This window comes from Limulus polyphemus, unplaced genomic scaffold (genome assembly GCF_000517525.1).
Source record: "Limulus polyphemus unplaced genomic scaffold, Limulus_polyphemus-2.1.2 Scaffold2893, whole genome shotgun sequence".
NCBI lineage: Eukaryota > Metazoa > Arthropoda > Merostomata > Xiphosura > Limulidae > Limulus > Limulus polyphemus.
In genome coordinates, this window is record NW_013668503.1 from 129,398 (window position 1) to 146,003 (window position 16,606).

At 32.5% G+C, this 16,606-nt stretch overlaps 1 protein-coding gene across 4 annotated transcripts in view; it reads right to left on the minus strand.

Moving 5' to 3' along the window:
• Positions 1 to 15,038, minus strand: part of LOC106468152 (U11/U12 small nuclear ribonucleoprotein 35 kDa protein-like) — a 17,712-nt gene extending 2,674 nt beyond the window's left edge. Inside the window, exons 1-5 of one of the 4 annotated variants that reach the window (XM_013928562.2) lie at positions 14,986 to 15,028; positions 12,921 to 12,960; positions 10,988 to 11,114; positions 5,670 to 5,768; positions 2,539 to 2,752 (exon numbers count right to left, since the gene is read on the minus strand). In XM_013928562.2, coding sequence (XP_013784016.1) covers positions 2,539 to 2,752; positions 5,670 to 5,768; positions 10,988 to 11,114; positions 12,921 to 12,937 — 457 coding nt within the window. In that variant the 5' untranslated portion in view covers positions 12,938 to 12,960; positions 14,986 to 15,028. The other 3 variants (XM_022396460.1, XM_013928563.2, XM_022396461.1) reach the window with 3 other exon arrangements.
• Between the last annotated feature and the right edge of the window lie 1,568 nt (positions 15,039 to 16,606).

The following is a 16,606-nucleotide window of genomic DNA, read 5'->3' on the forward strand; positions in this document are numbered from 1 at the left end:
CATATATTGTTGATTCTTACTCTTGAGAATCTTCTACAACTTTGGAGAATAGGCGGGAGTTTCACAATACATATTTAACATGCGTATAAGCTACGCATGTTTTACAATATAAATTTAATCCAAACAAACGTTGATATTAAAACAAATATATAATAACAAATTTGTTACAACAAGTGAAGAAGTAATGAACAAGAACTAAACATTAACAATTATGTATAAATGACAAGGTATAATCAGTTAAGACTAAGCATTAACTTTCGGAGTGTACATATGAAAAAGTAATGAACAAGATGTAAAGATTACCTTCTATTTGGACATATTAAGGAGTAATAAACCAGAATGAAGTATGAACAACTATGTGTTACATGTGAAAGAGCAACTAACTGTAACTAAACATTAATGTCTATGTTTATACAGTAAGGAATAAGTGAATATGACTAGCCATCACCATCTAAGTGCACATGTAAAAGATGAACTATGACTAAACATAAGCTACTAAGTAGTATATGCTAAGGAGTAAGTAACTATGAGTAAACATTATAGTCTAAATAGTACAAATTAAGGGATAACAAACTAGATCTCAATGATATATCATATGTAGACATGTTAAGGAGTAAAAAAAAAAGATGTCCAAACATTATGTCCTATGAGTAAAGTGTTAAAGAAGAACAAACAATATCTAAACAATAACTTCTACCTATTACCTGGTAAGGCAGGAAGGATGAGGCATGAAACTGTGGGAATGAGTTGAAATCTGAAGCAAATGCGTATCAGGTAAAATGCTTATGCAAGATGGGAAAGTTGACAGATATTAGTAGGTAGAGAAGTACTGGGTGGAAAGTCACTCCATTTCATCCTCCTTAACTTTAGCTTCAAAATCTGTGAAGAGAAATGTGTGGCAGAGACAATAGAAGAGGGTCCAGGCAGCAACATGAACCCCACCACACAGTAAACAACATTATGTTTCTCTTCTTCTTACTGTATTTTCAACCTTTTTCAATACATGATGGCTGTCACAGTCTCAACAGGCAAGAAATTCCTAAATTGTTGGTAACTGTGAGTGATATTTGTACTCACATCAGCAGAAAAAAGAACTCACATTAATCTGTGAATTCCTATTGAAAGGTTAAAAAAATTTCAACAAGTCTCAGCAAAAATATACATGTGTAAGAGCAACTGTGTCAAGAAAAATAATAAGGACTTTTGCAGATGAATATAGAGAGAGAATTTACACAAAGAGGTGCATCACACTCCTATTGGTGGAGGGTTTGCTACATAGTACAACATCACGCAGTAGCACAAATTCATGTGTTTCACATGCATTGTAAGAGGGTGTTTCACAAGGCTGGTGGCATGTAAATCTCTAAGGCAAATTAGCACAACCTGAAGAGGAAAGATCTTATCAATGCATGGAGGTGAGTCATCGTATTAGAACTTTATGTCTAAATACTTGATCCAAATAAATTCAAGATACTTTTTTTCTAAAGTAGGGTTAATAATAATAGGACTATAAATATCTCATTACAAATTTTGTCTATATTCATTCTGAAACATATCTATATCAATAAACAACTTATGTTTGTTTGTTTGAATTTCGTGCAAAGCTATCTGCATTTGCCATCCCTAATTTAGCAGTGAAAGACTGCAGCTAGTCATCACCACCCATCACCAACTCTTGGGCTACTCTTTTACCAACGTATCGTGGGATTGACCGTCACATTATTATGCCCCTACGACTTAGAGGCCGAGCATGTTTGGTGGGATGGAGATTCAAACCCATGACCGTTAGATTGCAAGTCGAGTGCTCTAACCACCTGGCCATGCCAGGTCAAACAACTTATGTACCAAATTATTTGTAGGTTCATGAATATATTGATTAATAGGTTTCTGATACCATACAATTCACAATTTTTAAACATAAAAATATCATGAATATTGCAATTACTTCTGGGGAGTTCTTTACACCGAGTAATCTAACAGGCAAAAACAAAATTATTCAATATGATGCAAGATATATGGACCCCACAGGTAGAGAATGGTATATAAACAAAAATTTTTAATTTGAGAATTAAACAGTTTCTTCTAAAAAACAACTGTGAGGTTGAAGCTGTCTTACTTTCAGGTCTTACAGGAATATTTGTAGTATCTCCACAAATAATAAGTCAAGTACTTCCAACTAGCATAAATTATTTGCTCAGCTTCTATTGACACGAAGCACCACCACTTAACCAAGATTTGTAAGGAAAATAAAGCACCATTTGCCTTAAGAGATTACTTTGTATGATTAAATGATATTTGATGCAAGGAAATAATATCAAGAGAGAATTACACCATTCGAATTAATTGAATCAGGTTTTATTTTTTCCATTCAAAAAATGGCCAGATAATCTAGAAATCAATGTACATGAGTGTAATGCTGTTTTTCAGATTAACATTTTCAGAGCATAAGTTTTATTTTCTCTCTGTTATTGTGATTGAGTTGGAATAGAATAAAGTGTAGGGTTAATAGAATTTTCAATATGTTAATGTAATGATTACCCAGTCTTCTTGGAACCCAGCCAATCAAAGTGCGTTCACATTCAAAGTCAACAAAAATCTCACTATCTTCAAGAACAGTCCTGTAAGTTTCTCGCTGAGCATGAAGGGCTACGTGTCTATCTTTATATTCCACGAAACCATACCGCCTGGAAAATCCTGTCACAATATCCTTCACCAACCGACATCTTCTTATTTCCCCATACTTCTCAAAAAACTGTAATAAATATATAATGTTAAAAAGATTTGCCTTATTAACAGCATAATTAAACAAACTAAAGTCTAAGATATCTACTAAATATAACAGATTTTTTGTGTGGAAAAAAATCTGGATGCAACTCATATAAGTTATGTTGCTAAATAAGGATTAACATATAAATTAATATCTTCTCTATAAACGTTTGTTTACTAAGAGGATGATAAATTCTAATAACCATTAACAAAAAGAATATAAAGTTTAGTGGAACTTATACAAAAATAACAGATTGAATTACTCAAAACTCAGCTGACATATGGTTTATATACAAGTTATTAACAAATGTTTTATGCCAAGACTAGGCTTAGTGCTATAGAAAATTCAAGGAACTAACCAACACTCCTAGAATAGTCCATAAAATGAATGTTTTACTATCATTCAATGATTTGTTTATACATGTCAGATTTCATATAACTTTGGAGTATTTTGAGTCTACAGACCTTAAATTTCAAATGAAATGTAATAAAGATAAAGTTCTACCATTAGTTTTTATTTCTGATAGCCTATAGTTTATTAACATTAACTTTTGACCAGAGCAAGCTATCTACTTAGAGATAAAATAAAAGTCAATCTGGTAATGAGTATAGCTAATTAAATACACCTTCCTTACATTATTACTTAAAAAGATTAGAATGCATTGTTTCATCAGTTGGTTCTTTCCCTGTTAATGATATTATGACCTGTAATATTAATAATATCTCACAAGGTTGAATCAACTTAGTTTGAGGTTAGTACTAAATACATGTATTAAGCTAACAATGTAAAACAATCTCTATAATAAAAGCATAATAATAAAAAATAAAATTGGATATATTAAACATTCTAACCAATACTTTACTGAAAGTAACTATTAACAAATAACAGGGTACATCTTATTTAATGAGCACATAAACAATAGATATTGGCTTCAAGTACAGTCAAAGATTTAATGTTCATCAAACAACATAACATCAATATAATCAAATACAAGGAAAACTCTAAACAATCCTTTTTAAAGATGTTTTATGACCAATGAAAACCCATTAAAGTGCAACTTTAAAGAGCGTGCCAACTGAAACAAATTACTATGACATATATTACTGTTTCAGTGTGGAGTCAAGTTGCCAGACCTTACCAAAAGAATATGGTAAGAAAATAAATATCTAAATCATACAATAAATAGCTAGAATATTGGTTCTATAATTACACTATAACAATGTTAAGTGTAATACAAAGAAATTAATATCAATATGTTAAACATATGAGGTGTGTCTAACACTACTACTCCCACTTTAACCTCTGTCTTTTAACAAAAAATGTAGTACATAACAAGAAGCATTAAATAATGTTAAATCTTCTGTAAAAGCCATAATGTGAACACGATAAACCATAAGGTTTACTAATAAGACTTAGAAATGAAAGTTACAACAAATGTAAGTATGGCCAAGAAAGTAATTTAGGAAAACTAATGCAACTAAACTGATTACATTTTGTCATATTCTATATGGAATTTTATATAGCTAGTATTAAATATACAAAATAAGGGCTTAAATTAATAGGAGATAAAACCAATAGTGTGTTCAATATACCATTATCCTGAAAGGAAGGTTATAAGTGATAGTTTGTAAAAAGTGGTGATATTTTGTATAACTTCTAAAGACATAATTAGTAGCAAGAATATTACTGAATTGCCCAAAAAACTAAATTAATTTTGTTTTTAAAATGTGACAGGAGAAACTTTGTTTGTGAAAAATGAGAGAGTGTTTACATTTGTTTCACAAGTAGACCTGAAACATTTCATTGCCCTAGCTTTCCATACTATAATAACCTATATAATTTACTTTTTTTTTAAAAGGAGGCTCAACACTTTGTTGTGAGTCCATCATTTGAATGTTGTAGAATACAATTTATATTTTTGGAATAAACATTCACAGATAAACCGAACAATAGTATTATAAGGTGAAGTATTCAATTACAAAATCCTACAAGTATGTTTTATGAAGTTGCCCTGAGGATGAAAATAGTTGTGTACATTTTATGTAAATCATTTAAGGGTGTCAGATTTTCTAATAAAGTGTAAGTTTTTGATAAAGTGTAATCTGGTACTAAGTTTTTAATGTTGTATTTACTGGTCTTCTTGTTCTTTATTTATTCGGCTCAACTGTCTATAGGTTAATCACCCATGATTCTAAGAGAACTGATTATCAATATCCACTAACCATTGATTATTTATTGTTTGAAATCATTAGGAATTTCTCTGACTTTTCAATGGTCTCAACCAGTTTGTAAGAAATATTCAGTTAGTACTGAAGGCATGTTTGGATATTAATATCCATTAGTAGAATGAGTATAATCTAAAACTTACTACAAGTATTAGGAAGAGATAAATAACATATTAACATACAGAAGTTAAATTAACTAATAACTTAGCAAAGTATTAATCCAAGGAAGTTTGATATTTTCCCTATTGCATAATTAGTACAATTACTGCTAGAAAAATACATGATACTAACACTAGGAAAAGTATGTTATCCATCCATACACTCTGTGATCTAGTGTCCTGTGAAACTAATAAAACTTTCATTGATGAGTCGGGTTACTCTCCTGATATATTTCAGTAAAGTCTCATAGTACTCGTAATTGTTTTGTTTGTTCAAAAACATATTAGGTTCATTACATTATATATAATTCTAAAATAAAATATATATTTCATTGTATCTTGTTTTTAGATCCACTATAATCCCTCTAGCAACCTATTGGTAGGTCACAACCCACAGACTGGAAACCACTGATCCAGAATCATCATTAACTTCTTTATCATTCAAGCAAATTCTTACAACAGATATTCTTAGACATCATTGACTAGTATTATTCTTAACCATTACTATATTAAACTTACTTTTTTCAATGTTTCTTCTGTAGTATTTATGTTTAATCTACTAACAAAGAGTGTACATTTGGGATCTCCAATCACAAGATCATTAGGGCTGTAACTTGCCTATGGTAATACAAAGAAAATATCCAATCATTTTAATGTATTAAAATATTTTTATAACTAATATTTTCACAACTGTAGTTCACATTTCTCAGTACAAAATTCTTTCTTTAAAAGTACTATTAAATGATTATCTAAATAAACATATGGTCTAGGTTCCCATTTCATTAGTCTTCTATTTATAATATGATAGTATGGTTTAAACAATTGCAAGACTTATTCAAACCATATAATTGAAGTTAAGGAAACATTATAAGCATTTTATGAAACCTAAATTATACCATTACTGAATTTGTGGTTAAAAATATATTATGGAAAAAACTACATGTAATGATTAAAATACATGTGAAACCACGTTCTTGTGTGTTACTTCAAGTATTGTTCAGTTTTCAATTTTATATATATCTATAAACAGCACAATAAAGCCTTAAGATTTAATTAAATACCTTAGTTTTAAATATAAAAAGAACAGAAGAGATAATTTTCCTATACTGAAAATATATTTCCGATAGGTACTTACCTGCACTCACATAAATAGCTATTCTTGTTCAGTGCTGACCTCTATATGCAAAACTTTTTTGTATGTCACAAGCCTTGAGCTCCCACATACCTTACAATCCAATGGTTCAACTGCCTCTCACATGTAAAACCATGCGACAACCCTCCACCAAGGAATGTGACACAATTTCTTGATGCATGTGACTACCTCTAATCGATTCTACCAAACTATCAGTGGGGAAGAAAGGCGGGAAGTGTGAGAGGAGGTAAGTACTAATTGAAAATATATTTTCACTATAGGAAAATTTTAACTTTTGATATGGTACATTACTTCCGCTCATATAAATAGCTAGAATCCCACATACAATAGGTGGAGTGACCAGTGCGAGAAAAATACAAAGAAGCATTCTTCAAAAGCATCCAAAGAACACCCTAAAAGAGTACATCCTCTCATTACAGAATCATACATGGGAGACTGCACCACTTCTGTATCAACATCCATGTGAAGGTAGATCATACCAACAACAAGTCAAGTACAATCCAAAACCCAGCTCTTCACCTCAAGTTCAGAGAATCTTGAACCCCTGATCTGGGAATAGGACACACGAGAGCAATGTGATAAATTGTTTGGCCAATCCGCGAACTTGACATCTGGATGATTGTCACAATAAAGATGTCTCTGTAATGGAAGTTAACTCACTCAAAACCATTCAACAGGAACCACCCCAGCACAATAGCATCTTCAGTATATGAAAATCATTGAGGGTTAGCATAAGAGGAAGAACTGTATTAATTTGTAAGTTCAACCAATGTGACCCACAACACGAGTGGAGGGAGCAAGAGTATAATGGAGTAAGGAAAAGAGACACCTATAATACATGTGTGAGGATTTATGTTGATTGGTTTAGCTTTGAATCCAAAACCCAGCCATTGGGAACTTATATCCATGTGAGTGTAGGATGAGGGATCCCAATTGAAGGGGTGATCTGCAATTATGATGGTTCACTAAAAAGCTACAACATCTCCTTGGATAAACCCATACAGAGATGGAGCATCAGATTAAAGGACATCTCGCCATCTACACCACCACCCTACTCTCAACTGAATAGTTTGAACATTATTTGCATTGCATATCAATATCACATTCAGAAGGATACCTCCATGATCCACCCCCCAGCAGCTTTGAATTGTAAAGTGGTAAGGACTCCCATACTCAACTGAAAGAAAGGAGGGGTAGGGGGGAGAATTGCAGTGGAGAGTCTGGAAGAATATCAACACCAGAGACAGTGCAACGGGTGACCAGGAAAACCCTATTTTGAAAAGCAGACCATATCTGATTTATTCAATCAAAAGCATGGCACAGATGGATAGCTATCTCCTTCTGCTTTACCCATGAAGTCCATGGATGAGTCCGGTCTGAAAAAGCCATATAATGAAGCAAATATATCCCAAGCGATCTTCTGGAACACTTCATCTCAACAGTGAGCATTTTATTGCTATGGAGATTATAAATATGCAGTCAATATGGCCTGACAGTGCAGATTTGATTATTTGAAGCATATCTGGTCGGGCACCACTTGCCACATAGTGGGATCCAGAAAGAAAAAGAAAAAGTCTATGAAAACGAAGATATATATATATATATACACAATAGATATAACTAACACAGTAATGGTCTCACCAAAGTCTGATAACAGCTACAGGCAGAATACAATAACCTGACAATAGAAAAACAGTGACCCGATGCAGATAGTGAGATATGAACATATGTGGTGTAGTCCACATGCCCGATTGAAACATTTCCTCCAAGGGACTGTGGAAATGAGGTGCCAGGGTTACCTGATCTGATGATAAGGCATGTGGAACAAATTGCGGGAAGAAGAAGGCAGGAAAGAATAAGCCAATCGAATTACATGCTGAACCCAATTGGTGAAAAGAGAAAGGTCATAAACAGAGGATATCTGCCACAGAATAAATAGGCGGTAACAGGCACATTGAAAGGAAGCATTTGGGCAACATAACAACAAAGAGCACATATGGGAAAAAGTAGCTTATTCAGATCTGACTGAGGATAGAAGTGGAAATGGAAGGAAGGGGAAATTGGTGAGATGGATGAGTTACTCTCACAAGCTGCCGAAGTTTTCGTAAGGAAAGATCACACCGAATAAAGGAGAATATATGTGGAATGATATAGAGTATGTGAAACATCGATGGCAAATAAATCTGACCGAGAAAAAATAAGACTTAAGAGATAAATGAAAAATCGAGCATGAGGGCAGAGGTTCAAACGGAAGCAAAGTAAGGCAGTGAAGAGCCACACTGACATCCCAATCCAAAGTGGATGACAAATCTGGAAGGAACATAACAATAGGGAAAGGGTAGGAGAGGTAAAAACTGTACGGTACCTGAAAAAACAAAATGTGTGGGATAAGGCAGCTCGATAACCCCCAATCAAGGAGACAGAAGACCCCTGATCAAACAGCCATGTGAGGAAATCCATAAGATGAGGAACAGTGGGTCAAGCAGGGGAAATCCCTTGACCCAAAGACCAACAGCAGAAAACGTTCCACTTATGTTGATAAACATCCCTAGAGGAAGGGTGAATGGAATAAGCTAAAAAAAGAAGTTACCCACTGGAACAAACCAGATCTCTTCACTAGGGACCAGATAAAAACCAGGCATGAAGATGGAGAATATGAAAGACCAGATGAAATGCCGATGATCAAGGTTGACATAGAAGGGATGGAGTAAGAGGAAGAGATAAAGGAGGGGCAGATTATAGTTGGAGCAGCTGTGGATGCCACAGTTGTGCCAGCCAGTAAGGATCATACACAAGCCCTGGAGATAAGTTGGTGGTAAATGAACTTGGGACAAAACAGCATCCTGCCCCAGGAGATCCCAAGAACAGAGAAACCACATGTGCAAGGAAAGAGATGAAGAATCAAATATTCCAACATGGAGATAATCAGGGAAAGGCTATCCCTCAAAAAACCCTCAGAATCTTGGTGGATCGCCTCTGAAAGGAGATGGATGGTAGATAAGTACCATATGAGAGTCAATAAGATAAGACAAAGGTGGATAAATTTGCTGGGGGAAAAACAAACATGGTGATCAGGGTTGGCCCCCACACGAGCAAAATTGATTCCAACTGTTGAGAATCGAGAAACAGTCAGCCTGATGGTAGGCCGTGGAGGACGAGGCATGCTATCATCATCAGCCATCTGAGAAACAAAACAATCTGCATGAACCCTAATATCCAGGGGAGGGGGGAACCAAATACTGAGAGGAAGGGGTATCATGTAAAAAAGAATGAAGGAGATCATATGAAATCAGGAAAATGGATCAAACAGAACATACCTGAGAAATCATGTCTAAAAATATCCATATTAGGCAGTAGGGGCACAGTAAAACACGGCAAAATCAGGTGGAGGAAAAAGGTTGTCAAAATCCTTGTCGACTTGAACAGGTTTGACATGCTCAGGAGGAATAGGAGCAACATCAGGAGAAGCAGTTTGACTCATATAACAATCAAACTCATGGCGAATGAGAGCCGATAATCCCATTGAAGAGTTACCCTACCTGCGACCTGTATAAGTGTGCTAGTAGAAGGTATGACCTCCGAAGTGGTAACCTGTACTTCAGAATTTTTTGCGTAATAATGAATAATCAAACACAACCGTTTGATGAGAAAAAAAGAAAATTGAAAACTGGGAAAATAAGTTTTCAGAAAATTCGTTAACTTTTGAAAAAAAAAAGAAATCCACTTCAGAATTGATATAAAAAAAATGCACTAAATTGAACAAAAGAAGTTGGAGGGCACAAAAAAAAAACGTCTTGACATAAGTACTGCCTAACGAGAAGTGATAGTTTGGTAAAATCAAATAGAAGTCATATGTCAGGAGAGCGTATAACGCTTTTACTGATGGAGGGTTGTTGCATAAAGATTTACATGCAAGACACAGTTGAACCATTTGGTTGTAAGGTATGTGTGAGCTCAAGGCTTGTGGCATGCAAAAAATGTTTTTGCATGTAAGTGACAGCACTGAACGAGAATAGCTATTTATATGAGCGGAAGTACTGTACCTTATCAGAAAGTTGTTGTATCACAAGTAATTTTAAAGTTTGTTCGAGTACTTTATTCCAATGGTACCTTATACCAGGGTGATATATGCTGTTTATAATTATCAATTGAAACAATGTTCGTAAAATAATATCATAAATATGAAGTTACACCATAACAACAATATTGTACTATACTTCAACATACTAGAGTTTATCAACTGATATTACTGAGCCATACATTTTCTCCCTAACTCAAGATAATGCTTTCATGTTAACATGAGTTGTATCAAGGAAAGCATTAACTTCAAATATAATATTAAAAATGTAGCTCCCTTTTAACAATCTAGAAGTCATTTTTATGTATATGTCTTTTTCATTTGAAATATCAATAATCCATAAACAATTCAATAAATATGACATTCCTTTTTCAATTCTGTAAAATTAAGTTTAAAAAATAATACATCAAAATATTATTTATTACATTCAATAATTTGACCTTGGTATGCTGATACATATTTTACATCATGAACTTTAATGGATAATAAAAAGGTTTAAACTTTTACTTTTTTATTAGCCTTGAAAACACACTTCCACTATCAGTATCTTACTAAACAAATGTTATAATGCTAACAAGCTTAGTTTGAGTAAAAGTTTCAAACTACCTGCATAGCTCGAACAATCCCATGATCATGGGGTACGGTGTCTGTTCCATCTATACTTCCAGCTTGAAGAGGAATATATTCTTTAGCATATGGTGACCACTGGTTTTGGCCAAACATTTTCTTACTGCTGTAATGAATAAATCTATCTTATTATCATTAACCAAAATTCAAGCAAATATTTAATCACAATCATATCCTAACTTTGTTTAATAAAACCATACCAGGTCATATGAAATATAAAACATAATTTTTTTAGCATCACCAATAATTATATAAAAAAAATCACAATTAACAAGTTTTATTAGTAACTGTCAATCCAAGTATTACATTATTATGATTTAATCTGTTAAAAATGTAAACTAATGTAAATTTACTGACATGGATGTAAAAAATGCTGATTTAGATGTAAATTTTTTATTGAATTAATATAAGGACTTAGAGTATACCAAACGGAATCTGGGGTAAAGAAACGTGAATATACTTTTTCAATAAGAAATAAACAAAAACTCCAGATTTCAACACTTTACAAACCACTAGATGCTGTAAGTACTCCTTTTGTTTTTATTTTCAGGTATTGGAGATTTTCTTGGAGACTGGTAAACAATTATTGTTTAACAATTCTATTAACTCAATTCATAAATGCAAAAGCTATGAATATTAGTGTGAAAAATCATTATTTTTGTGAAATTTAAGATTCTATCCTTGTAAGCAACACTAACAATCTTAGCATAAATTTATCTCTGATAACTAGAAACATTCCAAATAAGGAAAGTACCTATAAAAAATTGTAATGCATCATAATTAGTGGTTCAATTAGTCAAGTTTGAAAGTGTTAAAATTATATAAAATTAAGGAAGTTTTACAAATAGATTTTTTTTTGTTACTGAGTAACATTTTAAATGTTAATACTGGGAAATACTTCATATTGTGACAACACATTAACATACACAAATATTTTACTGAATCTTTGAATTACAGACTTGTTTTATACTATTCACTACTGATTGGATCCATATATGCCTGTTACAACACTCAGCTTAGAGAACTGACCAAAAACAATTTGACAAAATCCCTCATTTTCTATGTAAAGTATATAGGAGATCCCAGCAGTAGTTAGCGGAATTAACAGCAATATTATATTAACTAATGTAAGAAATAATGTAATTATTTACAGCACTTGATCGCATGTGAGCCATTTTTGTAAATGCAAAATTTTGATATTGATACATTTGATAAATATTTGAATGATAAAGTCTGGCTATTTTTTATTTTTAATGATTAATTTAGTTGTTGAGGTGGCCTAGATGGACCAAAGGTCTCTTATACTCTTTAGATTATATGTAATGTCTAAAATTGTTTGTGTGTGACTCAAAAGTTACGAGGGACCTAATAACCAACAGTAACAATCTTATCGGTAATTCTAGGGTTAACGATTAATACCATGTTGTACATTTACATCCTAATTTCATTACTTTATACAAGTTCTTTCTAAATGTAATTATTTACAAGCAAGAATTTATATAGACCAAGAGATATGAGAATGTCTCCAGAAGTTAAAGATTAGGCCCTAAATGTTGATATCCCACAGAAACAATCAAGTAATGTTGGGCATTGTTGAGTACAGTTAAGCTTGCCACGTCATTGTGAAATTTGTACATTATTTACAGTACTTGAACACTACCGAGTCATTTTTGTAAATATAAAATTTTACTGATATATATCTATATATATTTTTTTTTTTCTTCTCAAAATTGCTATGTATATTCTTTCAATTATGGTACAGACCGTCACTGGATTTGAGCTCATCCAGAAAAAGTCCTAAGGCAGAGTGTATAGAGAAAATACCAAGGTCATAACCTTACAAGTGGAAATTGACCAATTGCACCATAGAATATATACATACAGACAATCACACAGAACTTTTGGAACTTACCAATTAATAAATTTCATTGACTTTAGATGAGAGTGCACACCTTCAAGGTATAGGAAATAAGTTAATTATATGTGATAGGCCTGAACAGAATATCGCACTAAACTTTATAAAAGTTGTAGCAGCGAAAATAAATATCTTATAACCAAACGTGTCATCTTACAATAGTCAGAAATGGTGAAATAAATAATAAATGTTTATTATTATTAATATATAATTAACCTACACTATGAGACAACAGCATGTTCTCACATAACCTGAAAACTATGTCCACTGTATGTTAAGTTTGCTTCAGTCATCTACATTCATAATACATGTGAACTTTAATGTTGCCAGGCGTTGGGCTACTATTGTGCTAGTAATAGTTGTGTATAGTAAACAGAACATGATTTAATGTTTGAAATTACAATTTTTGAATAAGTGACCTTAAAATAAAATTGGCTTCATAATTTGAAGAATTAACTTGAAGGACTTTACAAGTTTTGTACATTATGTTACACTTGGAAGAAACAGAAACGACAGCTTTTGTTTTCTCGTAGCCACTCTTTTGAACTTAAAATTCTACACCAGTCTACAATTTTTGTGCTTCAGAATTTTGAGAAAAGAGAAAAATTACAATTTTGCTCACAACCTCCTGGGTTTTGGTCAAAAGGTCCACAGAACAAGACTTTTTGGGGCCTTGCTTTACAATCATGAGGAGCCGTGAGGGTAATTTTAATAAATGGCAAAGATAAAGTTTCTAATTAAGCCTAAGGAAAACTAATGCTAACTAAAAGGCTTCTTAGAAATTAGATTGAGGTAAGTTGATTTCCAACATCAAAAATAACCAACACTGAGCATTCTAACATATGCTGCAACTTAATTTCTGAGGATAATCTTACACTTCTGCTGCTGATTTTTAAATGTTAATACTCCTGTATCAGTCAAAATATGTGAGAAAGGGTTCTTCATTTTTAAAAGCACCACAATATTAACCAATTCAAACATAACAACTATGCACTGATTGATCAGAAGTTTGATATTTTCAACCACAGGCTTCAACAAGTCTAGTGAAAATTTTTCATATCTTCACTTGTTCTATATACATTCTGATCAAAACCTACAAAGCAGCAAGCAAATTTTTCTCAATTTAAACATACAGAATGTTGTGAATTTTATGTTACAATGACCACAATATTCTTCTGCTTATGAAAATATAAAAGATAGACAAGCTAAAAAGATAATAATGGTGGCAAATATTTGCTTATAGAGAACATAAATGTGATGAGTAAATATTGATAATTAAAATTTTTGAGGCCATAATTTCCACCACCATCCCAAAACAAATCTCAAACTTAAAGCCATCAAAATGTGTAGAACAAAATGTGTTTTGTTGTTTTCAACTTGAAGAAGGTCTCTGTATAGAAGATGAAACTTCTTTCTATTCAAGAAACAGGCAGGAGCAGTCCATTAAAGCTAAAATCCTCTAAATATATTTTAGTATGGCCTCATCTTACTTTTCTAATGAGCAAGAAAGTTTCGAAATTATTTCAAGTCTGGATCTTATCCCTGCAAACAGCCAAAAAAAAACAACAAAAAAAAAAACATTACTAGCAGCATGAATAGCCTTGGCCTTTATTTATGCCCAAAGACAATGTCAATGCAACACCCAAAATAAACAAAAGAGACAATGAGTGAGATATTTCCCCAGCTAAGGTTAATGTGTAATGTGATTATCAATTTACCTAATAATTCCAAATACTGAAATATTATTCTAGGCTAATTTATAATACGAAATTAGATTACTACATAATATTATTACTAAACTAACCAGTACTATTATTAGGAGGAGGAGTAACAGCACTACTACCACTACTATTAGTACTAATATTAATAAATAATTTATTAATATTACTAGTAGTAACAGTAGTACTAGTAATACTATATAGTAATAATAACTAAGTAGTAATAATACTAGTAGTAGTAGTAGTTTTAATATGAACGTTCGTCTAAATTAACGCCAATAAAACATTAAAACGACATATTTACCAGAAGTAAAAATTCGTTTTAATACAAAAATCTTACTTACAAGGCTTATTTATTTATTTATTTTTGGTTTAATTTTAATAAAAAAATGTTTCGTTTACACCACACACAATACTTATCAAAAAAAAAACGTGAACAATATCAAATTAAAAACACTCTTCCTTTCCAAACAAATCGCCCTCTAACGGTGTGGAAATTCAGATATTTTCAACAAGTCTTTCAAACTTTAACACATAAATACATATATTTATTTCTACTTTACACTACATTTTTGTTTGATTAAACTCTTCTCAATGAATGACTTATATAAGTGAATAAAAAATAACTTTCTTGTGAAAATGCTATGATACTGACACACCATTGGTCCATCTAAGCTGCCCTATTCACTAAATTAAACTAAATCCTTAGTCCATCAGTGGCTCAGCGATAAGTTTGTAACGCAAAAATCCGGTTTCTATATCCGTGATGGGCACAGCACATATACCCCATTATGTCGTTTTGCGCTTGACAACAAACTAACTAACTAACCCCTTTAAAAAACGCCACTTAATAGCTAGCCCTTATCATTCAAATATATATCAAGCTTTCCCTTTAAATTCCTATAAATTAACTGAATCTACCATTAACAGAAGGCTACCCGTTCCAGAGGTCAACTACTCTGTTAAAAATATTAAAATGGTTGTTCTTGTATTACATTTATCTTAATTTTGTTGTTTTTTCTCTGGCGCATTTTGCTATTACATGTAAAATGTTTATGAAATATGGACCATTCTCAGCGATATATATAATTTTATATAAACTCTCTTTAACGTCTAACAAAATTTTCTTATTTTGATGGTCGTTGAGATGCTGCTAATAGTCAATACAATATTGTACCATTCATATTCATATGGTCTTGTAGTTTCTGCTAATAGTCGATAACATATTGTACCCTTCATATTCTGATGGTCGTGTACTTGCTGCTAATAGTCGATACCATTTTGTACCATTCATATTCTGATGGTCGTGGAGATGCTGCTAATAGTCAATACAATATTGTACCATTCATATTCATATGGTCTTGTACTTTCTGCTAATAGTCGATAACATATTGTACCCTTCATATTCTGGTGGTCGTGGAGATACTGTTAATAGTCGATACATTTTGTATCAATCATTATTCTGATCGTCGTGTAGTTGCTGCTAATAGTCGATACCATTTTGTTCCATTCTTAATCTGATGGTCTTGTAGTTGCTGCTAATAGTCAATACCATATTGTACCATTCATATTCTGATGGTCGTGAAGATGCTGTTAATAGTCGATACATTTTGTACCAATCATTATTCTGATCGTCGTGTAGTTGCTGCTAATAGTCGATACCATTTTGTTCCATTCTTAATCTGATGGTCGTGTAGTTGCTTCTAATAGTCGATACCATATTGTACTATTCTAATCCTGATGGTCGTGGAGATGCTGTTAATAGTCGATAACATACTCTATCATTCTTATTCTGATAGTCGTGGATATGATGTTAATACTCTATAACATATTGTACCATTCATATTCTGATGGTCGTGGAGATGCTGTTAATAGTCGATAACATACTGTACCATTCATATTCTGATGGTCGTGGAGATGCTGTTAATAGTCGATAACATATTCTATCATTCTTATTCTGATAGT